At 46.7% G+C, this 24,880-nt stretch overlaps 1 protein-coding gene across 1 annotated transcript in view; it reads left to right on the top strand.

Moving 5' to 3' along the window:
* The window catches only part of GRIK3 (glutamate ionotropic receptor kainate type subunit 3), a 221,864-nt gene that overhangs the window by 192,005 nt on the left and 4,979 nt on the right, over positions 1–24,880 (top strand). Inside the window, exons 12-13 of the mRNA XM_063139860.1 lie at positions 6,753–6,871; positions 9,914–10,131. Coding sequence (XP_062995930.1) covers positions 6,753–6,871; positions 9,914–10,131 — 337 coding nt within the window. The remainder of the gene's footprint in view (positions 1–6,752; positions 6,872–9,913; positions 10,132–24,880) is intronic.

The raw sequence follows: 24,880 nt of genomic DNA, 5'->3' as shown, positions 1-24,880 counted from the left end.
GAGCTTTTAATAAGGCTTTGAAGCTTATTGATGGAGCTGCAGCCTGAATCCACCAAATGTCATCAAGGTGAGCAATGGAGAATGATGTCTTCTAGACGCCACTTTTGCCTGGTGATGCTTTGTAGTGTACTCAGGCAGGAATGTGAATGACAATATGTAGTTGTAGCCTGCTGTGCCCTGACGTCTGGGGTTCCTGAGCAACAATCCTGATACACATGTGCACAAAAGCTTGAACAGGCTTGGGGGTTTGAATTCCAGGCTCGGTTCACCCCTTTTTGTATCCGTTTCTGCACATAGATTTATTATTTATTTATTTATTTATTATATTTATTATATTTTTATACCACCCAATAGCCGAAGCTCTCTGGCCGTTTCACAAAAATTAAAACCTTAAAAGCATAATAAAACAACCAACAGTCTAAAAACACAATATAAAAAACACAACCAGGATAAAACCACACAGCAGAAATTGATATAGGTTAAAATACGGAATTAATACAGCAAAATTTACATTTAAGTTAAATTAGGTGTTTAAATACTGAGAAAATAAAAAGGTCTTCAGCTGGTGACGGAAGGAATACAGCGTAGGTGCCAGGCAAACCTCTCTGGGGAGCTCATTCCATAGCCAGGGTGCCACAGCAAAGAAAGCCCTCCTCCTAGTTGTCACCTGCCTCACTTCCTTTGGCAGGGGCTCATGGATATTATTATTATTATTATTATTATTATTATTATTATTAATTTGCTCCTTATTGTTTGGTAAAGCCAAAGCCCCCTGTAATGAGACAGGGGGCTTTCATCTGTAATGAAAGAACTTGGTGTCTACTTAAATGCCAAAAGATGAATGAGACAAATTAATAAAACGTACTGATGCTGCTTCTCTCTTCACCCACCCAACGTCCACCCTGGTTCTCCTAGTTTTGATTACAGCCTGGGGTTTGGAGGAGACTGCGTTGTTGTAAAGCTCTTGGGCTTTCTGGAGGGAAAAGTGATGATGATAATTAATCTGTTTGGTTCTGAAACAATTATGCCAATTATGCTGCAGTTAATCTGGGTGCAATGGTATGCCTGTTTAAACAGTCCTACAGCTCCCAGCATGCATAGGATTGCATCCTAAATTGTGTTGGAAAATACAGGATCTTTGGGAAATGTGTAGAAGGATTGAGGATCTCTCCCCTCACTTGTGATGTCCTCTCACAACCTGTATTTCTGTCCTCAAACTCAGAGGTCACACTTAGCTGTCTGATTTTGAGTGGGGATTTACAGCAAACAGGAGGGGGAAGAAATGGCAGAAATGAGAACTCTACATGGCAGTGCCCAACGAAGTTCCTGAAATGATCAGGCCTGTTCCCCTTAGTGTGGGGGAAGGAGTTTCAGGCTATCAATCGGAATCAGATTCTGAACCAGAAGAAACAGGAGTAGAAATGTACCAGCCTACACAGGAAGCAGAGGCGGAGATTCTCCCAGGCTCTTCAGCAGCCAGGGATGAATCTTCAGCAGACTTTATCAGTGAAAATGCTAACAACTCAGAGTCTGTGGGAACTCAGTAATGCTCAGAGGGGGAAGGAACTTCAGAGCTGACTGATCCCAGAGTCCACTGCAGATTCAAACGGGTGGAGGTAAAAGAAGGTGAGAGGCAATCAGCTCAGCTAGCTTCTCACCAAAGGCTTCTTTAGAGGAATCCTCCCTGAAGTTAAGGGGCTCAGGGGGAAAAAACCTTCCCTTCCGTTGAAAGGACAATTGTCCCGCTTAGTAGCCAAGTTTTAGCTTAGAGGAAAGTTTCTAGAGTTTACACTCTCTTCAGGTGTGAAGGGATGTTTATTTGCTGAATAAAGTTTTGTGGATTACTTGGCAGACCTCTTTATTGTCTTGCACTGCAGCGGGAGGGCTTGGAAACGTGACATATTCCTCGGCTCAAAGGGGAAGCCAGCTTTGTAAGCTGGTTAATCTCTGTAACTCATGTTGGGTGAATGGGAGGCTCATATCATGCTCACAGAAGGGGTACATCTGATCCCAGACTTGGAGCCCTGTGCATGTAAATGTTGATGCCTTCTAGTGTCTGTCTGCCATAGTGCCAATGCACCAACGTATGGAGGTTTGGAGGGATTGTGGGATGTGCTGCAAAAGAGCATTCCTCCTGCACTACAATTGATGCATCCTGAACTGAGCGTGGGTTACATAATCCACACCAGCCAGAGAAGAATTGACATCAGTGAGACCGCGGTGGGAGAGGGGTCCCCACAGCAAAGCCTCTTTTGGGCACTACAGTCTGAGGCATTCCTGTTGCTGCTCCTTTCATTGTTTCCATTTCATTCGGTTCATATAGGGCAGCGATGGGCAATATGCAGTCCGTAGTTGCATGCAGCATCCATCCCACCCCAAATGTTCTTTTAAAAATAATTAGGGTTTTTAAATGAAAAAAAAAGACATCTCTGGCAGCCAAATGGCCAAATTTACTAGTGCTGCATAGCTGCTGCGGAATGCAAAAAGGGTAAAATCTAGCTTCCCAACAAGCTAAATTTAACCCATGTAGTGCTTTGTAACGCTATGGAGTGGTTTGCCACCGTTTTTCAGTGGCAAACTGGTGTTTTTTCTCTCCCCTTTTTTGGGGAGGGGGCACCCTATTGGCTGCAGCTCATGGGGGTGGAGTGAAAATGGACCCCATATCTCCTGCAGGTGCCACCCCTATATTATAGGGGTTTCACTGTCATTTCCACATCTCATGTTCCCTGGTACAAGTTGCATTATCTGTCGTGTGAGAAGCTGGGCATGTTTTGCATTTGGTTCCCATTTTCACTTGGCTCCCAAACCCATTCACACCCTCTGTCTTGCAAGTGCTGTATATTATTTTAACACTGCTTTTACCGATTTGCTGTGTTTAGCTTATTTTTATGTACTTGTTATTGGATTGTGTGTGTGTTTTCTAAAATAATTTTTATTGTTAGCCGCCCTGGTAATTTGATTGAAGGTTAAGGTATAAATCCTAATAATAAATACGTGAAACAGCTGAGGGTTGGTTGGTAATGATGGACACAGTTTGTGGTGTGAACTGTGCATTCTTTGTTTGAAATTGCTAGTAGTAATACAAAGGTGACAAGTGGCAGCATGCTTATTCTTCTCCCCTTTTTGACACCCCCCCTGCCTACCCTCTCCTCCCCTTTCTCTGTTTTCTGCCCTGTGTCAAATTTTAGGTTGTAAGTTTCTTGGGGGCAGGGACCTGTCCTCTTGTGCTCTGTAAAGCACCATACACTTTGATGGTGTAGTAAATAACAACAAAAACACAAAAGTTCCCCACAGTCTTCAGCTGAATTGGAAAGAGTGCAGAGTGCAGAAATAGACTCTGTTGAAACTGGGCCAAATTTCCTCCCTTCTGCCCCTCTTCAGTGCATCCAAACGCAGGACGCACGGAGGCCCCAGGGCTTAGTGAGTGCCAGTGTCATGTCTAACCCTACTGCCCCTGTTTTGGGAGAAGATGTTTCAGGTAATCAATCAGAATCAGATTCAGAACTAGAAGACGCAGCGCCAGACACCAGCCAGCCTGTACCAGTGGGGGAGGAAGCTCTCACGGGCAATTCCCCAGCTGGGAGTCCACCCTCTCCAGAGCTCATCTCCTCAAGACCAAATCCTCCACACTCAGTGGGAAGTGAGCTTTCTTCTGGAGGGGAGCGTCCCGACAAGCTAGCCGATGCTAGGGTCCGCTGGAAGCTCAAACACATGGTGCGGAAGGAAGGCGTGAGAAAGTCGGTTTGATTATACCAGAACCTGCCTCTGCACCAGGCTCTCTGAAGTTAAGGGCGTTTGGGAAATGGCTTCCTATTCTTCTTGAGCAGACAACTGTCTTGCTTAGTTTGCATAGTTTTGCCTAGGGGGACGTTTCCAAGAGGTTAGACTCTATTCAGGTAGAAGAGACGTTTGTTGCTTAATAAAAGCTTTGTGGATGACTTAGCAAGCCTCATCATTTGCCTCCCATCGAAAGCAGGAGTTTTCTGAGAAACATGACAGCCAGGCTCTGCCAGTCCACACATGCAGACACGGTTCTGCAGTCTTCATTCTCTGCATCAGGGGTATGCATCGGATCCATCCAAATCCTGAAACCCAAACCCAGTTGGGCAGACTCGGACAGAGGCCGGGGGGGTGGGAGGGAGAGAGGAGGCGTGTAGTTTTTTGACTGACAGGTCTCGCTCAGGCAAGGGTTTTACCCGGGCTGTCCACTCATGGCGCTTTGGGGGAGGGAAGAACTACGTACCTTGACTTGCTTCAAGTCTGTTCTGGGCTCTTTGCTAATTCTCTTCCGAACGGAAACATTTAAAGAATTGTGGTGATGCCCAGGAAGTGTCTGTTCCTAACCCTTATCCCGCTTATCTATTGCTGTGCTTATTCCAACCAATCCTTTCCTAAAATCCTTTCTTTTGAATCTAGTGCTATCCTAAGATCCAGTTCTTGCAGGGCCGGCTTGACCATTAGGCCAACTATTTATTTATTTATTTATTTATTTAATTATTACATTTTTATACCGCCCAATAGCCAAAGCTCTCTGGGCGGTTCACAAAAATTAAAAACCACGAAGAGCATAAAAACAAGCAGCAAATTTAAAACACACATACGAAATACAATTTAAAAAGCACAACCAGAATAAAACCACACAGCAAAAATTAATATAGGTTAAAATGTATCTCTGAGGGGTACAGTACTGCCCTTTAAGGGTCACAGTTTTATACAAATTAGCTGTTTTAAGAAAAAAACATAATAAAAGGAAAATATAATAGTTCAGAAACTCTTCTTGAACAGCTGAATCAAAGTTGGCAATTTTTTGGTGTGTGTGTGTGTGTGTGTGTGTGTGTGTGCAAGTAGCTCGCCTTGCCTAGGGTGCAAAATAGCCTGGCACCAGCCCTGAGTTCTTGGTTCTTGCTTTTGCTGTTTTTGAGACTATCTTGAATGTTTGTTGTTGCTCCTTAGTAGCTATGTATGTAGTCAGCGTCTCTTCCATTGCCACCCATCTACCCACCCAGTTTTGGTCCTGGTTGTATAGGTTTGAATTTGTTTTAAGTGCAACGTTCTCTGGTTTGGTCTCTGTGCATCTCTAGTCTCTGGCTACTGTAATACTGTCAGACTTCTGTCTGACTGCGTGTTCTTTGTGATGCATGCGTGGATGTGTCTGTTCTGTGCACACACAAGGGTCATAGAATCATAGAATAGCAGAGTTGGAGGCCTACAAGGCCATCGAGTCCAACCCCCTGCTCAATGCAGGAATCCACCCTAAAGCATCCCTGACAGATGGTTGTCCAGCTGCCTCTTGAAGGCCTCTAGTGTGGGAGAGCCCATAACCTCCCTAGGTAACTGATTCCACCGTCGCACTGCTCTAACAGTCAGGAAGTTTTTCCTGATGTCCAGCTGGAATCTGGCTTCCTTTAACTTGAGCCCGTTATTCCGTGTCCTGCACTCTGGGAGGATCGAGAAGAGATCCTGGCCCTCCTCTGTGTGACAACCTTTTAAGTATTTGAAGAGTGCTATCATGTCTCCCCTCCATCTTCTCTTCTCCAGGCTAAACATGCCCAGGCTAAACATGCCCAGTCCCACGGAGGTGTTCACCTGCTACTCCATTATGACTTCAGTGGGGATGGGACATGTGCGAAAAGCATGCCTCAGTTCCAAATGCCCCTTGGCCCCAGCTGTGTCACAGTTCTTTGCACGTTGAGCACGAAAATCTAAATATGGGTGAGCTTGAGCACGCTTACAGACCTCTTGTGACGGACAATCCTGCCTTAATGGCTACCTTTGGATCCATGACAAGTGAATGAGCAAAGATTTGTGAAGGTCTAGGGGCACAGGGACATTTGTGTCTGTGTGGGTGGGTGTCCATGTCCACATCTGTCCCATCTGCACAGGGGGTAGTGCATTCTTTTTAGCCCCTCCCCCATGATTTAACCCCTCCCCCACAACCAGCTGAACTTTTAATTATGTTTAATTAATTATTAATCATATGACATAGTTTAAATTACGTAGTTTTAATATTCGAATGTTTTTACTGTTTTTAATGTTCTTATTTTTATTGTGTAAACGTTTATGTTTAATTGCTGTGTGCAGTCTTTATGGCTTTTTAGCAAATAAGGCAGTAGATGTTTATAATAAATAAAATGTGCAGGTTTCTTCCCGAGCTGCCCCCACCCCACCCCGCACCCACCCCAGCCGGCTCCCCTCCATGCTTGCATGTTGTTTTCATACAAATTCCTCCTCAAAACACAAGGCAGGAAATGACCCCTTGTTTTGAAAACCTCCGAAACCTAACGGCTGCCTTTTCACTCACACACCCGGCAGCTCTGTCTGTCTGAAATTTGGTAGGATTCATCCACTCAGAATGGACAGTTAGGCCTCCACATTTCATCCAATTCTGCCAACAAAAAGAACGGACTTTAAAGGCTATTTGCACAACCCGTCCACCCCTCTCCGTACTGACTGAGACGTGGCCGATACTGTCCCCTCAGAATGTCTGAAAATGTCATCCAATTCTGTCAAAAAAGCAAAACATTATAGCCATGTATTGCTTTCCCGATGAGAGGCAATGGGGAGGTACAAAGCACTGGGCTTCCCCAAGTGAGATTTGGATTCAGAATCCATTGAATGGGGCAGCCCCCCAATTGCCACTGCCGGGTCCACGCTGCCTGTCCCACTTGGCCCCTCCCTCCCTCCTCTTCTGCCCATCACAGGGGTTTTCGTGTCTGGTGGGACTGAGGCCTCCCTTCTTTTCCCACGTGCAGGTTCAGCCCTTACGAATGGTACGACGCCCACCCCTGCAACCCGGGGTCAGACATAGTGGAGAATAACTTCACCCTCCTCAACAGCTTCTGGTTTGGAATGGGAGCGCTTATGCAGCAAGGTAGGTCCCCCTCCCATCACCCCCCCTGAACAAGAGCCTCTCCTGAATGCCACCACGTGTGTTTGGTGTTTTCCTCGTTGACAGGTGCAAGATAAACGTAGTTGCACTTGTCAAAAAAAAAAACACAAAAAAAACACCCGAGTCTCTGGAGCAAGAAAAAGAACGTTGCACCTTCTCTTCCTCGTTGTCACGATGCAGCCGTGCCGTGCCTGGGAGTCTCTGTCATCCCACAGTGACAAGCAAAGACATTGGTTTTTGAAACGGTGGAGTTTGTCACTTAACAATTACAGGAGTGCTTGTCAAGACCAGCTTTTGTCTCTCCTCCGCTGCCGGAGGCTTTTAGGTGCGGCGACGGAGATCTCCCTCTCCCCCTTTTTTTTCTCCCCTGACAGCATCACGTAGCCCTGTGGGTCCCAGGGCTCTGAAGCTCCCTGGCTCCAGTGGCTCTGCCCATCAGTGGAGCTGAACCTCTCCAGCTTGGCTCCGCTGCCCTCAGGATTTCCTTCTGGTTTCTGTGTTCCTCAAGTGCCGCCCCTGGCAGGCAAAGAGCCGGAAAGTGGCGGTGGAGCTAAGCCAGTGGAATCCAGGAGAGTTCAGAGATCAGGAGGCCCAGAAGAATGTCAGCGTTGGAGGATTGCCTTGGGGTTTTAGCTCGGAGAGAGGCTGTGGGATTCCTCCTGTTTTCTGCTCCTCCAGAGGCAAACTCCAGTGTCCATTGGCAATTGGGCCATAAAGCCAGCCTGATCTCCAGTAGGTTCTGCTCCAAGTCATGAAGGGGAAGAGAGAGTTTCTAGGGCTGCATACAGGCTTGGGACTCGGGCCTTAGCTAGACCAGGCTTTATCACGGGGCGAACCCCTGGATCGTCCCTGTGCGTCCACATGACGCACAGGGGATCCCGCGATCAGGGAGAGATCATCCCTCCCTTGCCCCGGGATAGAGCGCTCCCCTTTGGGCCCACTTTGTCTGCAGTCTTGGGCTCAGCCCGAGACTGCGGAACGTGTAGCTCGTTGCCGCGGTTTAACCCGGCTCCACACAATTACTGACGCGGAGCCGCGCATGGGGCACAGCGCTCCTCAGGAGCACTGCGCCCATCGGGGGTAGGGTGGGGGGGAGCAGGGAAACGAAATTAAATTAAAAGAAACACTTACCTTCAGCGCACGAGTGTTCGTGCTCTGCTTCTCCTTTAAAAAATAAAAAATGGCGGGCGCAACGCCTCTCTTCCTGAGGTCGTCGCACCTCATGTGTAAACGGAGGAGGGATCTCGTGTTAAACACAATGCAAGATCTTCCCTCCTCCGTCCTGGATTATAAGGTAGGTCTAGCTAAGGCAGTGGTTCTTAACCTTCCTAATGCCGCGACCCTTTAATACAGTTCCTCATGTTGTGGTGACCCCCAACCATAAAATTATTTTCGTTCTTCTCTACACGATCCATTGTCATGGGATGGTTTGCTAATGAAAATAATACATAACAATAGCTTTAATAATACAAAAGATGATACATGACATAGTTCAGTCAATACAGTTTCCTAAGACCATCGGAAATATGTGTTTTCCGATGGTCTTAGGCGACCCCTGTGAAAGGGTCATTCGACCCCCAAAGGGGTCCCGACCCACAGGTTGAGAACCGCTGAGCTAAGGCCTCAGAGCCTGTTTTTCAATGCCAGGTCCGTGGCCATAGCCCTGGGGGTATTCTGGGTCCCACCCTGAGCTTGTCTGCTTGCTTGCTTGCTTTCTCACATTCATTTATTTATTACCTTTCTACACTGCCCAATAGCTGGAGCTCCCTGGGTGGTTCCCAGAAGGTGAAGCTGTAAAACCCAACAATACAAACACCGGCTGAGGCTCTTCCACATGGGCTCCCAGCTTTGCCTGCCCCACACCTTCCCCCATTGGGGAAGAGACAGGGAGGATGAAGCCATTCTCAAAGTGCTCTTCCACCCGGCGGCTCGGGAAAGCCGGTGCTCGGCTTCGCTGCGCGTGGGCATTCCCCAGCAGAAAGAGCCATCTGTACCAGGGTCAGTGCGGGGTGTGGCGCGCCTGCTAGCGCGTGCGCATGCTGCTCCTGGCCTGAGCCAGCGTCACACGCAGCCCACGGGGCTGAAGAGGTCGCGCACCTCTGACAGATGGGGTGCTTGTTTGGGCCTGACAAAGCGGCCAGTGGCGGGGGCTGCTTGCCTAAAGGATCCTCAAGTTTCATGTCGGGGTGGTGATGCAATAGCCCCCCACTATCTGCGTTTCCTATGACGTTCCGGACTTGGGGGTCTGAGGACTGCCTGCCTGCCTGCCTAGCCAGCGTGGGGATCAGTCTCAATGTTGCTTTCATACAGCACCACATCAACCTGCTGTTTATTTCCCCAATTTCAGACCAAAACTGCCCACGGAGGTCCGCTCCTGACTCCATTCCTCCATTCTCTGATTTTAATAGGCACCAGGAGGGGCAAGTACAAAAATAGCAGCCCGTAATGTCCTTCATCCCTGTATGCTCAAAGTCATTACACGCCTGTAACACCTTTTTTTTAATGGTATTTTCCTACCTCCAGCTGCTATTTAGAGCCTTGATCATTTCTCTTCCACACTATTGGATACTTTAAAAAAAAAGCTTGTATATTTGAAGAATTTCCCTAGAGTGAGCCCTTTTGAAAAACAATCCATATAAAAGAAGCACTTTTTTATTTTAAATGGTAGAACAAAACACTCATAAAAGTTCACAAGTGGCTTGCTATTTAAATCACATAAAAGCTGCTTAGTTAATTACTTTGGTTTGGAAGTTCCCCATAAATTGCTGGCTCTGCCCAAGGTCAGCAGGAAGAGGGTGAGAATTTATGCAAACAATATAGGTTGAAGGGAGAAGGAAAGAGAGAGAGAGAGAGAGAGAGAGAGAGAAAATGAATATTTTTTTGTGCACCATTGTCTGGCTAAATTACATTAAAAAAAAGGCTAAATTGTGCGACACTGATAGTCCAGCAATGAATAACATTTATTCCCCACCCCCCTCCAACTTGTTTCCACCCCTTCATCTCCCCATCCCCAATTCTTCACAGGGTCTGAGCTGATGCCCAAAGCACTCTCCACTCGCATCATTGGGGGTATCTGGTGGTTCTTCACTCTCATCATCATCTCTTCGTACACGGCAAACCTGGCCGCCTTCTTGACTGTGGAGAGGATGGAGTCCCCCATCGACTCGGCTGATGACCTGGCCAAGCAAACCAAAATCGAATATGGAGCCGTGAAGGATGGGGCCACCATGACCTTCTTCAAGGTGAGATGGGAACGCTTCGATCCCGGCCTCCAGGCACACGTGGAAAGGCACAGTCAGGAGTATTGGAGCATTAATCATGGCAAGACCGGCGAGCCAAAATGCAGAACTCTGAAGGGGACGGCGTCCCCCTCTCCTTCTCCTTGAACATGTCAGAGCTGCACCCAGAAATGAATTGGGAGGTGGTTTGGGTTGGAGCTGTGCAAGTGTTGGAGGAGCAGTCATGTGCCTGCTAGTAACTTGGCCCATATTGACTACACCTCCAGCTTCTTTTCGTCTTTGCAAGGGCACCTCCGGCAAGGTTTGAATGTGCTGCCTTTGTGTGAGCAGCAGACCCTTGGGGAAGAGAGCAAAGGCTGGAAAGAGCACAGAAGAGAGAGCCTGCAGAAAGTGTGTATGTATGTGTGTGTGTGTGTGTGTGTGTGTGTGTGTGTTAGGGGCGTGGCCATTGGAAGAGAAGGGGAGGGGTGCTTGGGAGGTGGGAGGAGCGTGAGCCAAAGGCTAGCAAAGCCAGAGAGCTAGATTTCACATGTTGATTTCAGTTCATGCATTTGTTTGGCTGCAGATCACTGGTTAGGGTTTGTTGGGGAGGGTGGGGAATCTCTTCTGACCTCCAGATACTGAAGATGGCAAGGAACCATCCACCCGAAGGCAGGAAATGCTTGTCAATCTGCTCCCAGAGCAAACAGCGGGCCTGGCTGGAGCGCTGCAGCGAGGGGATCCCTGGTCAGAGAAGGCACAAGGGAATGTTGACGAAGACGCCGGGCGCATCCCAGGGCCATCGCTGGCCTCCTAGTCTAGAGTCCCCAATAATGACTTCTCTAGTGGGGCTAATTCTGCCACGTCAGGCTGTAAATACAAATCAGGCAGGCAGAAGTGGAAGGTGGCTAAACAAGCAGACAAACCCTTTTGTCAGAAGGAGTGGGGAGGAAGGGGGGGGCCTTATGACAAGGTTTGACCAGACCCAGTGAAATGATGCTTGGCCACGGAACGGTGGAGCACTTGCTTGACGTGCAGAAGGCTCCGGGTTCAACCCCAGCATCTCCAGGGGAAAGGGCCAAGGAGCCCTCTGGCCTGCCTGCCGGCCTGCCTGGGTAAAGCAGCAACTGCACCTGCTCAGATGCAAGGCCTGAGAAGGTCCACAGGCCGGACGGTGTCCCCCCTGCCCTATTGATTGTTCTCAGCCCCCGGCATTCACACATAGAGTACCCCTGCACAAGGAGGCTCCTGTAGCTGTTACGAGCAGACCTTGTTGAGAGACATCCATAATAACATACGCGTGCTGCTTGAGAGAGCTACGTGATCATCTGGCCTATCATACTGTTTCCAATGGAGGGCAGCCAGGTATGATCCACCAGCAAGGTATGATTTTCTGAGAATGAGCTGGCCTGGAAGGAAACGGCTATAGGGGCAGCTCAGAAATCCACCAGAATCAGTGAAGAGTCCAGGGAGAAAAACTGGGTTGATGCCAGCAGTTGCTTCTTGTATGTGCTAATGCACAATCACGCACATGCTTTGGTAGGCTTGTACAGCCGAATGAGCAGTTCTCCGTATCTCCTGTTGCCATGGGAAACATTTCCTGAGCCGGGATGTGGGAGGGCAGGGGTTCCCCGTGCCCTGCAGGCCCTTTTATTTTCTACCAGTTGCCCTGTGCAAGGGAGAGAGGAGGAGGCCTGAGATAAATAGGCCACCCAGGAGGTATCTGAGGCCATGGCAAAGAACGAAGATCCACGTTTGGTCAGACTTTGCCTCTAAAGCTGCAAAGCCTTCCTCCTGCCTGTGCTTTGGCATCAGCCATGCAGGCTGCATTTCCCAGCATACCCTCTTCTCTGGCTTTTCCAGGAAAAAATAAATAAATGGGAAAATTTGCTGGAATGCAAGTTAGGTTAACTTATACAGCTCCATTTGCATAGGGAAATTCTCCATTTGTATTGGAATTTTTCCCCAATGCAAATTAGGATCATTTGCATAGGAACATTTTCAGTTTGCACCACTTCTGATGCCCTTGAAAGGTGGGCAACTTGTGGCCTTCCAAATGTTTCGTCTACAGCTCCCAGCATCCCTCACCATTGGATAAATTGGCTAGAACTGATGGGACCTATAGGCCAAAACATCTGGAGGGCCCCAAGTTGTCCACTGCTGCCTTAGAGGGCTATAATTTAGCATGTCTATTTTACTTGAATTTAGTAAACACAGGGTGACCATATGAAAAGGAGGACTGGGCTCCTGTATCTTTAACAGTTGCATAGAAAAGGGTATTTCAGCAGGTGTCATTTGTATATATGGAGAATCTGGTGAAATTCCCTCTTCATCCCAACAGTTAAAGGTGCAGGAGCTATACTAGAGTGACCGGATTTAAAAAAGGGCAGGGCACCTGCAGCTTTAACTGTTGTGATGAAGAGGAAATTCCCTTTTCAATACAACTGTTAAAGATACAGGAGCCCTGTCCTCCTTTTCATATGGTCACCCTAGTAAACAAAGCTTTAAAAAGTACCCTGTGGTTGTTGTTTTTGTTCTAATACACCACAAGTATTTGGCCTGAAATAGTTGCCTATGAGCACAGGATACTGGGGATTGTTCTGATGCAGCAGGAAGGCTCTTAGGGTCTGAATTATTTACTGGGATAAGAGTTAGAATCCAACCAATGTTGATATTTCATCAAGTGCCTGTCAGGGCTGCTTGTGCAAAAGGGCAAAAGGAACGGGGAACAAAGCCAGAAAACACATCTACAAGACAGCGATATTTGGGGGGGGGGGAGTTGCCCAAGGGGCAAGATATGTGCTCCAGTTGGGGTCTCAGTGGACTTCTTTAGCACCAGGGGATCCTGCCACCCACTTTTAAGGGAGAGGGGATGCATGCAAGATACCTAAGTTGACCATGTGAAAAGGATGACAAGGCTCCTGTATCTTTAACAGTTGTATTGAAAAGGGAATTTCAGCAGGTGTCATTCAGCACCTGGTGAAATTCCCTCTTCATCACAATAGTTAAAGCTGCAGGCACCCTGCCCTCCTGACCAGATACAAAAGAGAGAAGGGATCCTACACCTTTAACTGCGGTGATGAAGAGGGAATTTCACCAGGTGCTGCGTGCATGCAAACGGCATCTTCTGAAATTCCCTTTTCTATATGACTGTTAAAGACACAGGAGACCTGTCCTCCTTTCCATATGGTCACCCTAAGATACCCCTTCCTCAAATGCTTTAAAAAGTAGTGATCAAGTAGTGTCTGAGTAAACACATATAGAACTGACTTTTAATAGTATGGTCACTCAGATGCTTTTTTTAAAGTCTAAAACAGCAAACTGGAAAGAAGTGCTCTGCAACCCTATGCTTACTTCTGAGGTCTTACATCTGTTTACTCAGAAGTAAGTTTCTGTTCAATAGGGTTTACTCAAAGGTATGCATACGTGGGATTTTAGTTAGGGTGACCATATGAAAAGGAGGACAGGGCTCCTGTATCTTTAACAGTTTCATAGAAAAGGGAATTTCAGCAGGTGTCATTGTATATATGGGGAACCTGGTGAAATTCCCTCTTCATCACCACAGTTATCATAACCATGATGGCTATGTAATGACAGTTTAAACCAGTGGTCTTCAATTGGTCCAGTCCCGAGACCCACCTTGGACTCCCAAACTGCACCATGGGAGTCACAACTTTCACAATTTCCCAACATGGTGGCAACATCTTTACTGCAACCTGTCTGGACTGATCTCGTGACCCACTTTTGGGTCACGACCCATCACTGGTTTAAACACACTCACTAACCATTTGCTGCAAAAGGGTTAGCAGCCTAACCATGGCTTAGCATGTCATCTGAACCACCCCCCTCTTCCGCACAGCATTTATTTATGTGACATATGCACCAGGATATCTTTGCTCTGAGTTTTCCTGAGCCTGCAAGTGGCAACCTTCAAGCAGTATGAAATATCAGGTTCAAGATGAGGCATGGGGACCCCAAAGACTTTTTAAAATGTACTTTAACAGCTGACCCCACCTCTATAATTTGAATAAGACTTGGAGAATGCCCATTAAAAGCCCACTGGTTCCCAAACTTTTTCAGGTAACCGCCCCCTTGGTTCCACAAACTCATGCCCAGTGCCCCCTACCCTACACTATAAAACTCATTATTCAGAATAGTGGTTTTCAACGACCACTAAGGAAGATAATAACAATAAAATTCAAAACAGTAACAATTAATTGAATATTTATTCAAAATCCAATTACATTTTTTAGTTTATTCAATTAAACATAATTGATGAACTTGATCCAGTGATATCATCTTTTCAAAGTCTGATAGTCATTTAGCAAGATATCACATTTATTAACTAGGGCAGATAGAGTAACTCACTATTCTGTAAATTCTTAATGTGATGGATGGGCTTGATGAAGTGATATCAGTTTCCCAATGTCTGATTTAAAGTCACTTAACATGAGTCTTAAATCACCACGTTTAGTAATCTGGAGTCAATTTCTTTGCTTGGAGAGAAGTAGTCAGACCACACTAAAACCACATTCCACCAAATATGATATTGGAAATGCAACCAGGATCTTCTGAACCACTCTCCATAGTGCAGGATAGCGATCAGAAATTTCCTTCTGTAACCAAAACTCCTGGTCCAGAAAAGGCCACCTTGAGTGCCTCCCTGCTGCCCCTTTGCCTCTTAGCGCCCCCCTATGCAATCCCACCTGGGTTCTCCAAGTCCAGGGGAAAGTCTTGTTTGGCGCACAACTTTGAAGTTTTAGGTAGGAAACTCAGTAACTTTGGGGCCCAGAGAGTTTTCTCATCCATCCTTCCAGTTCTTGGTAGAGGAACAAAGGGAAAGAAAAATACTTTGAGTGAATGACTGGCTACGAAGGTGGTGCCGACGTGAGAGATTCGGATTCTGGGACTGTGGGCTACGCTTCTTGGAAGATGGACTGCTGGCAAGTGATGGGTTGCACCTCACAAGGGCTGGGAAGAATGTGTTTGGCCACAGCCTGAAGAACGTCATCAGGAGGGATTTAAACTGAAACCCATGGCAGAGGGAGACATAAACTTGGAGGCAACAATGGATGAAGGCTTATGCAACATAACAGAGAAAACAGGTCTAATGGCGCCCAGTAATAGTCTTCACAATAATGTAGGAAGGAATCCAGACTATAAAGCACATGGTCTTCGATGTCTATATGCTAATGCCCACAGTATGGGAAATGAACTTGAAATCTTAATACATGAAGGCAAATACGACTTAATAGGTATAACTGAAACTTGGTGGTATGACTCCCATGACTGGAATATAGTAATTGAAGGGTACAACTTGTTCAAAAAGAACAGAAGAAATAGAAAGGGAGTCTGAGTCACGTACTCTGGACTTTAGGAAAGCCAATTTTAATAAACTCTGAACAATGATAAGTAAGGTCCCATGGCAAGTAACCCTAATGAAAAAAGGAGTCCAAGATGGGTGGGAGGTTCTTAAAAAGGAAATTTTAAAGGCACAATTAAAACAAATTCCTACAAGGAAAAATGGGAGAAGACAACAGAAGAAGCCAATGCGGGTCCACAAACAGCTTAGAGAAGACCTGAAAACAAAAAAGGATACATATAGGAAGTGGAAGGAAGGCCAGGCTACAAAAGAAGAGTACAGACAAGTAGCACAGAAATGCCGAAATGGCGTCAGGAAGGCTAAAGCTGAGAATGAGCTGGGATTAGCGAGGGATGCTAAAAGCAATAAAAAGGCTTTCTTCAGATACGTGCGTAGTAAAAGACAGAGGAAAGAAATGGTGGTTCAGCTGCTTAATGAGGATGGCAAATTGATAACAGGTGACAAAGAAAAGGCTGAAGTGCTCAATTCCTACTTTGGCTCCGTCTTCTCCCAAAAGCGGGTCCACGACCCCTCTGGAAAAAGTGAAGCAGAAGTTGAGAGAACAGGATTGCAGTTTGAGATTGATAAACTCATGGTCAAGGAACATTCTGTTCAATGATTGCAATCATCATGTCCAATAGGATGGAAGAGGGGAAGGCTTGGGGAGGTTTCTGGCAGGTGGGCAGAATTCAGCCCACACTGGGACCAGGTGGCTGTTTCCCCATCAAGCCTCAGCCATGGAGTTGGAAATCAGTTTATTTCCTTCCTAAGTAGGGGTGGGAAGACTTTAGCATGTGATGGTGCTGCAGGGCAGAGTAGGCTGACCATATGAAAAGGAGGACAGGACTCCTGTATCTTTAACAGTTGCACAGAAAAGGGAATTTCAGCAGGTGTCATTTGTATATATGGGGGACCTGGTGAAATTCCCTCTTCATCACAACAGTTAAAGTTGCAGGAGCTATCCTAGAGTGACCAGATTTAAAAAAGGGCAGGGCTCCTGCAGCTTTAATTGTTGTGATGAAGAGGGAATTTCACCAGGTTCCCCATATATACAAATGACACCTGCTGAAATTCCCTTTTCAATACAACTGTTAAAGATACAGGAGCCCAGTCCTCCTTTTCATATGGTCACTCTAGGGCAGAGGGAGGAGGGGAAGAAGGGCAGTTGCTGTGCTCGATGGCCGGCAGCTCCTGACGCCTGGTTCCAGCCTCGCGCAAATGGAAACCCAACACTTTTACCTCCGGCAGCAAATGATGAAGCGGCTTTCTAGGAACTGGGAGCGGTTCACGCATGCATGTAGGATTCTTCATTACTTGGGCTTCAAAAGTGTCATAGCTGCCCATGTGAACTGATTTCATTGAAAAGGTTTATTTTAGTGTTCGAGGTGAATGGAAGCTGATATCAACATCTTGTTTCGGCTGCTTGCTCAGGGACGGTCCATTCACACAGGCAAGGCAGGAGGGATGAGTGAACGTGGCCGTGGTGTGTCCCCCCATGGGACCTTTACTTCAGCTACTATTAAAAAGAAGTGCTTCCCCAACAAGTGAGAAGCAGCTCAAGTGCAAGCGATAGGATCTAGGAAATGCTTGGCTGAAGAGGTGGGTTTGGACGGAAGAAGGGGGCTTGCTCCAGGGGGGAGGGGCTGCTCCAGCACAGACCACAGAAGGCTCAAGGGCAGAGGGGGTGATCAGGAGATTGATGGAAAGGAAGAGGCGGCCTAGAGGATGCAACGGAGACAAAACGTAGATCCTCAGGCTTGTGGGGCTAAGTGGGCAAATCGTAATGTACCAATTCTGCATCAGTTGCACTGGTCACCTGTGCATTTCTGGACCGAGCTTGGGGTGCTGCTTAGGCCTTTAAAGCCATCAAGACTTTGGGGCCAAAGCTAGGACTGGAGGGTGGCATCTTCCTTTCAGTTGACGTCCTTGGGCCTGTGCAGCGAGGGGCCATCCCTCAGTGGCAACGGAGGCCCTGCTTTGCCTGCAGAAGGTCCCAGGTTTGGTCCCAGCATCTCTAGACAGGGCTAGGGAAGGACCCTGCCTGAAACCTTGGAGGGCCGTGGCCAGTCGGTGTCAACTCATAAACTAATGATCTGACTCAGGGCCTTGCTAGATGAGGCCTTAGCACGCTGTGAGGCCCGGTTTCCCTGCTGTGCATCCAGATGACGCACAGGGGAATCCAGGGTCAGGCCGCGCTGAGGCCTCCCCTAACGCGCCATAAGCGAAGTCGCTTACGGCATGCCTTTTCCGCAGCCCCGGCCTGAGGCCAGGGCGGCGGAACGTCTAGCAAGGTCCGTGGCTTTTTGCGGCTACTCGCTTACTCGTGAGTAGCCGGGAAAAGCCACGGACTGGGCACAGCACTCATACGAGCGCTGTGCCCATCGGGCCGGGGGGGGGGGGGAAGGCTGGACTCGGCAGGAGAGGGGGGTAGAAGGCCGGGCACCGGGATGGCATCGGGGACAGGGAGAGCGGGCACGGGCATGGTATCGGGGAGAGGGAGGGAGGGCAGCATGGGCATCGGGGAGAGAGAGGGCGGGCGGGGAAAGAGTGGCCAGGGAGGCATCGGGGATGGCGGGGGGGGGGATCAGGAGCGGAGGGGGCTTAATTTCTTTAAAAAGGCACTTACCTTGTCTGGCGGCTTCGGGGCGCACGTGGCCCCTTTAACTACAACAACAACAACAAAAAAGGCTGACGCTGCAGGGCTTCCGTAGTCCCTGTGCGTCGTGCGTCTAGGAGGCGGGGCGGCGCACGCTAAAGTTAGCGCGCCGTCGCCCCGCCTCCCTGCCGGCTTATCTGGCATGGTCTAGCAAGGTCCTCAGTATAAGGGAGCACCCTATGTTGAGGTCTCGCTCCACAACACGATGCTGTGCTTGGAGTCTGTAGACCTTCTCAATGCAGGGGGAAGTTGTTACATTCACACTAGGGTTTCCTGTCAACCTGCATGGAGGGTATACCTGTCACCAATTGAAAACAGATGCCCAAATTAGCAGATGGTTTGCCTATCGACTGCTATTGCAAGACACATGTATTAATTTGAATAAAATGCCCAATTTAAACTGCAATTCACTTGCTAGAAACTAGAGTATGTTTATAACATCCAATCAAGATATAACAAAGGGTGCTGCGTCTCAATAAATCTTCTGTTTGGATTTTTTAAAGCGCTGCTTGGCGCTTAAATCAATACATGACAGATACCTGATTAACTTCAAAAGCTGATGTTGTTAATTGCCTGCTGTATTGACTGTTAGCTTTTAATAGCAAGCAATTACAGTGGACATTTGACAACTAATAGGGTTATTAAAAAAAGAATATACTCTCTCCAAGATGACGTGGGGAAAGTGGGAGTTAATTTGCATGTAATCAAAGCATACCCCTAATTGGAGATGCTTTCAGTTGGAGTGTGACTTGACTTTTATGGCAATGAGTGAGAACATGACATTTTCATGACACACACGTCCCAGTTTTTAGGCTTTGAAATCATGGCTGCTCAGCATGGAGGAGTGGGAGGTGTTGCTATATAATTTTGCATATCCCCCCCCCCCAAGTGTTGTCACATGCCCTTGTTCACATGGACATGTAACTGAGATATGGGCATGTGTAAAAAACCAATGCAGGTCTTAGGGGGACTTTGGCCCAAAGTGTGGCCTGCACACAGAGTGGGGAATAACTACTCAAGCGGTGGAATTAGCTTAACACTCATTCGAAGCCTAAAGACATTGACTTTCTTTCTACAGCTTTTTGTTTTCAAAAAGACACACCGGCACATAGGCTCTGAGCTGCCCACCTTTCTTTGTTGTAGAGCAGCATGCTGGGCGGGGCGGGGGGCGGGTTTGTTTCCTTCTCTGTGTGTGAGGCAGGGGGCAGCCAGGCACCCACCCTGGTACCCTGCTCATCAAGAAAACCCAGATTTAGAAAAGTAGGTAACACTCTCCCACACTAGAGGCCTTCAAGAGGCAGCTGGACAAGCATCTGTCAGGGATGCTTTAGGGCGGATTCCTGCATTGAGCAGGGGGTTGGACTCGATGGCCTTGTAGGCCCCTTCCAACTCTGCTATTCTATGATTCTATGATTCTTTTTCTTTTCTCCCCCCCCCTTTTTGTTTTGTTTTTTGCTATTTGACCCTGCCTCTCCTAGGCTGGCTTTTTCCTCCAGCGATTGTCCAAGGTTAGAGAGCAGCAGCAACTCTGAGGATTTATTTCTTCCTTTCGTTCATTCCCATTCCAGCTTTGACTCAAGCCTCCAGCTTGCCTTATGGGTGTCTGCAGAAATAATTCGGGCGGGGGGAGATCTATGACTTGTAACAGGTTGTTGACTTGGCTGTCTGCAGTCTTTATATGACTAAACCCCACAAACCATTAGCTGATGCTGAAGAGAAACAGTGGTGGGCTGTAGCTCTCGGTGATTTACTGTATTGTGTGGGATTAGACATTTCAGAACAAACTTCTAACAAATTGTTTTATTTGTCCATTTTACAATAACACAGTAAGGCACTGCAAGGACATGCAGCTTCAATTTGTCTATTGAACAACAATACTGTAGGACTCTGAACCAAATTGAAAAAAAACCCTAAGGCTGAATTTCACACTTTTTACACAGGATCTGCCTTGGCCATGGTGAATGCCAGACATAAGGTCTGAAACCAGTCAGACTTTTTTCTTTTTTTGCTATTGCTTGTCTATCCATAACCCAAAGGAAAATATAATTAGGGAGAAATCCACAATGGAACCAAATGAGTTCAGTTTTTTTAATGAATCTGACCCATGGATTCCACAGTGGACAGTTTCTCCCCTTATTATTTATTTATTTATTTATTTATTTATTTATTTATTTATTTATATAGCACCATCAATGTACATGGTGCTGTACAGAGTAAAACAGTAAATAGCAAGACCCTGCCGCATAGGCTTACAATCCTGTTGGGAGGATCCTGCAGACTGGCAGACCATATTTCTAACCTTCAGGAATTCTGCGCAAATTTCATCACAGAAAAATCTGCTTTTATTTTTTAAACAGCCAAAAATGTGCATTTCCTCTATAGGCTGAAGCATGAAAATGTGCTGTTTTGGGAAATGTGTGCAATTTTGCATTTGCAAATTTGCATGTGTGCAAATGTGAATTTGTCCAAATTTAGAAACTTAATAAATAAATAAATCTGATTCCATCGATGTGCGGATGATGGAACGAAAGGTACCTGACAATCTCTGAAACACTGATGGAATGGGTTTTGCAAAATCCGTACATTCCTAAATATAATACAAACTGGATCAACTTTAAACAAAAGGTGGAGTCTTTAAGGGCCTTAGCCAAAACAGTCAATAACTTATTTTATACTTTCCCCCTGGGATAGGTCTTCAACTTTGCCCTGTGGACATCTAAGAAACACAGCCAGAGAATTGATCTTCCCTCATTGTCAAACGTAGCCATGTCTTCATCCTGCACAAAGTGCTAAAGGATCGTTCAATTGTGTGTTTGGTAGCTGGGACAGAAAGTGCTGTAAGGATGGGCATTTTAACAGCTGGGAACCATTTGGTATGGTCCAGTAGTTCACTCAGGGTCATGTTGCATAGGTCACACAATGCTGGGTGCATTTCTTTGGTCTACCCTTTTGCCCACAACATATACCATGTAACAGACTCATCCCCAAATTTTTCAAATGTGTAAAGTTCTTGAATGAAATTGGCATGAGCCTGAAGGTCTTTTTACAGTTTGGTACATCTGAGGCCTTAGCTAGACCTACCTGAAAGTCTGGGGGAGAGGAGGGGAGACCTCGCATTGGACTTAACGTGAGATGTTGCCTCCGTTTACACATAAGGCGTGAAGACCTCAGGAAGAGAAGCGTCGCGCCCGCCATTTATTTTTTATTTTTTAAAGGGGATGGAGCGCATGAACGCTCGTGCGCAGAGGTAAGTTTTTTTTAAAAAAAATTAACCTTATTTCCCCGCTCCCCCACCCTGCCCCCGATGGGCGCAGCGCTTCTGAGGAGCATTGCACCCCGTGCGTGGCTCCGCGTGAGTAATCGTATGGAGCTGGGTCATGCCACAGCAACAGGCCACACCTTCTGCAATCCTGGGCTCAGCCTGGGACTGCAGAAAAAGCAGGCCCAAAGTGCAGGGCTGTATCCCGGGGCAAGGGAGGGATGATCCCTCCCTGATCCCGGGATCCGCTGTGCATCATGTGGACACACGGACGATCCCGGGGTTCACCCTGGGATAAAGGCTGGTCTAGCTAAGGCCTGACATAGATGTAGTTTCAGCAAACTGTAAGCAGGTTGGTTTTATCACTGAAATGAGTCATTAGTAAGGTAATAAGCGAATCCAGGTAGGGAATGTAGGTGGACTGCCAGTAGAACTGTTCTCTGGATAGGTTGGGGTGATTGCCACAGGTTTTCATTGTTGTTGTTGTAGTTGTACAGTCAGTCGTGGTGCTTTAAGATCTACGTCCACTTCATCTGCCCCTTCCTTGCACTTCTCTATTATTGTGCTAAACGTCTCCGGTGTTGTTCCATTATTCCCAGCAACTCTTGTATATGTGCTTTCATTTCATTACATCTAACTTCACAGATTGCAGATCTTGAGTGACTGTCTCTAACATCAAAGAGTATTTGCTTATGATCACAAGACAAACAATTAAAGATGTCCATGATGCACACAAAGACTGGTACAACAGTTGTCATGTCTTGGTGTTGCTTGAGCCTGCTAATTGCTTGAGTTGTGAGATAATACTTATGCAATTTTTTGCAAACACATGGATACTCTTGTATTTTTGAGTCCACCGTGTTTCATGTAGTACTGGTATGTTGGGGATTAGATGCCATCTTCGGATGCTCTCATGGGGAAAAATGACGATGGCTTTAATGGTGGTAGCTGTAGTACGCACATCATGTACACTGTCCAGAACATAAAGTCTGTGGGATGAGCAGTGGACAAAGGTTGCCTGAGGAAAGATTGCCCTGGATTGTGCTTGAAGCTCACCTTCTGGTTGAACAACTATCATAGCCTTGTCCAACTAACTTATTGAGATCTGGTTCCAATCCAGAACAAGCAGATAGGATAGGGTTGGCTATGTCTATGGTTGAAAAGACCCCAAGGAATTCCTCATGGACAGAAGCTTTCTTCCATCGCTTTCTTCCACAAATCATACTCCAAGAGACAGTTATTCTATGCCAGAATTATCTGCTGTTTCATCTGCTAAAACTGAGAACACCTCTTGGAGGTGTTACGTCTTCATAGCACTATAGTCCCTCAAACTCTGGCCATACAACTTTATTAACTTTGTTGTATTTATTCTTTTATTCTCTTAAATATTTGGATTGTATTTTATATTTTTAACTGTTCTAGGGCATTTTAGATTTTGTACTGTTTGTAATCTGCCCAGCAAACATTAGTTATTGGGTGGATTAGAAATGTAATAAACCAACAATATGTAAATAAACTCATCATGCATTCTGGCAGATGTGTTCTTAGCATTGCCTGTCCCACTTTTTCTTAATGTTTCATCGCCTGCCTCAACATGAAACTGTAAAAGGTCTATCATGTTGGCTGCAGTACTGGTCTTTCCACGAACTTGGAGCAAGGTCATGTGGCTGGTGCGACAGAGTGACGGAGCACAGCTTCTATAGCTTTCCTCTATAGCTCTTGCAAAAGCGCTAGCAAGATGCTTTTCCCTGGTCATGACAGAAAGCAGTGAGAGACGCATCGCCACGTGGCCCACTCCGCCACCCACTTTCTGAGTGTTCTCTGGCAGCTTCATCGAAGTCTTTGTACTTGGTACAAACTTTGGTCATGAACGTGCCCTGTATCCCTCATGTTCCTGGCAGGGGAAATGCAATACAGTTACAGCCTACAGGTTCTTTCAAAACTGCAGCGTTTGCTCACCGAGGAGCATATTTAGAAAGCCGTGCGTGGAGAAATGCTCTTGGACCCGTACTATCATGCCTGAAGTCATAACGGTCTGTGGCATTGTGTAAGCAGCTTACATTTTAATACATCTTATAGAGGATTTTGCTTTAGTTCCCTATATCCAGCTTTTCCTGTCGTTCAAGTTGTACCGAACACTCTCCGTGTATCGTTTTCAAACTGTTTTCAATGTGTTACGTCCTGCGTGGTGTAGATCTGGCCCTGGTAGCTGCCTCCATATTTTTGGCTGGGATGTTTTCGTGCCCCACCCTTGCCAGTACCTGGATATTGCCTGTCTCTTTTGAGGCAGGCACATTGGGTAGCACTTACACGATGGCGGATGGCGGATGAAGTCTGACTCACTGCCTTATTTTTGAAGGATATCTAAACAAACAGAAGCAGCTCTGTTCCTTTGCTTCGCTTTCTAGCAGCCTCGTCGAAAACCCACAAGCCTTTCTTTCCACTTTCAACCAGTCAAGAGTTCTGTTTCCAAAGAAAAGGATTTCCGCTACCCATTTCCTGGGTCACTTTTGGTTTCGCTTCTTGGCCACAAACCCTACTTACTTATTTTATTTATTTATTTACAATATTTACATACTGCTCCCCATTCAGAATTTCAGAGCAGTAGACAAAATAAAATAGAATAAAAACACATTGAAAGTATATTTTAAAAGAAACAAAGTGCAAAATAAACCGTGGCTGGTCGCTAAGGCAAGGCTTCCTGGAACAACAATGTTTTCCGGAGGCACCAGAAGGAATACAAAGTTGGTGCCTCCCTGACCTCCAGAGGCAGGGAATTCCGGAGGAGGGGGGCCCACTTGCCCCTCAGGAAGCCGGGCTGGGCCGGGCCCAGCAGCACCCCCACGCTCCTCACCTGCTCACAAAAAGGCACCACAACTCCTTCGCTTATCTTCCCATTGTATTTCCAGGTTTTCCAAAGTAACCTCGTGAGATCAGAACACGCAGCATTTGTCTGAACTGCCTACTGGCCCAGGAAGACACTCTCTTGTCCCGAAAAGTCTGGCAGCAACTAGCTGGACGTGTGTGTGCCTGTGTATGTTAAAATAAATTAAAAAATACATTTAGGATGGGGGTGGACACCCATGACTTGCACTGATAATTTGTGGATTTATCAGTATGAATGTTGCTTGCTTGCTGTTTGCCTTACCTGTGCAAACAGACCTGCAGAGTACTGCCGTGAAAATTGTTTATGGGGTGGGGACATTTCCCTTTTTGTAGGTAGGCTGCTGTAATGCAGTGTTTAAAATTCGTTTCTGGGGTTGGGGGTTATGAAATATTAATTTCCCCCTCTATGGACATCACTGAACTCAGAATCATTTCCCCTTCTGAACTGGCACCTGCCTGGCTGAAATTAGTTATGGGGGGTGGGGTGGGGGTTCATTTCCCCCCTTTGGTTTGTGACTGGAGAAAATCAGTGTGTGTTTGGGTTGGGGAGGGGAATACATTTGAGGCTGCAATCCTATACTCACTTCCCTGGGAGTATGTCCCATGGAAC

The sequence above is a fragment of the Elgaria multicarinata genome, chromosome 13 (assembly GCF_023053635.1).
Source record: "Elgaria multicarinata webbii isolate HBS135686 ecotype San Diego chromosome 13, rElgMul1.1.pri, whole genome shotgun sequence".
NCBI classification, from domain to species: Eukaryota; Metazoa; Chordata; class Lepidosauria; order Squamata; family Anguidae; genus Elgaria; species Elgaria multicarinata.
Note: the sequence above shows the minus strand (reverse complement) of the source record. Positions and strands in the feature narration are given on the sequence as shown.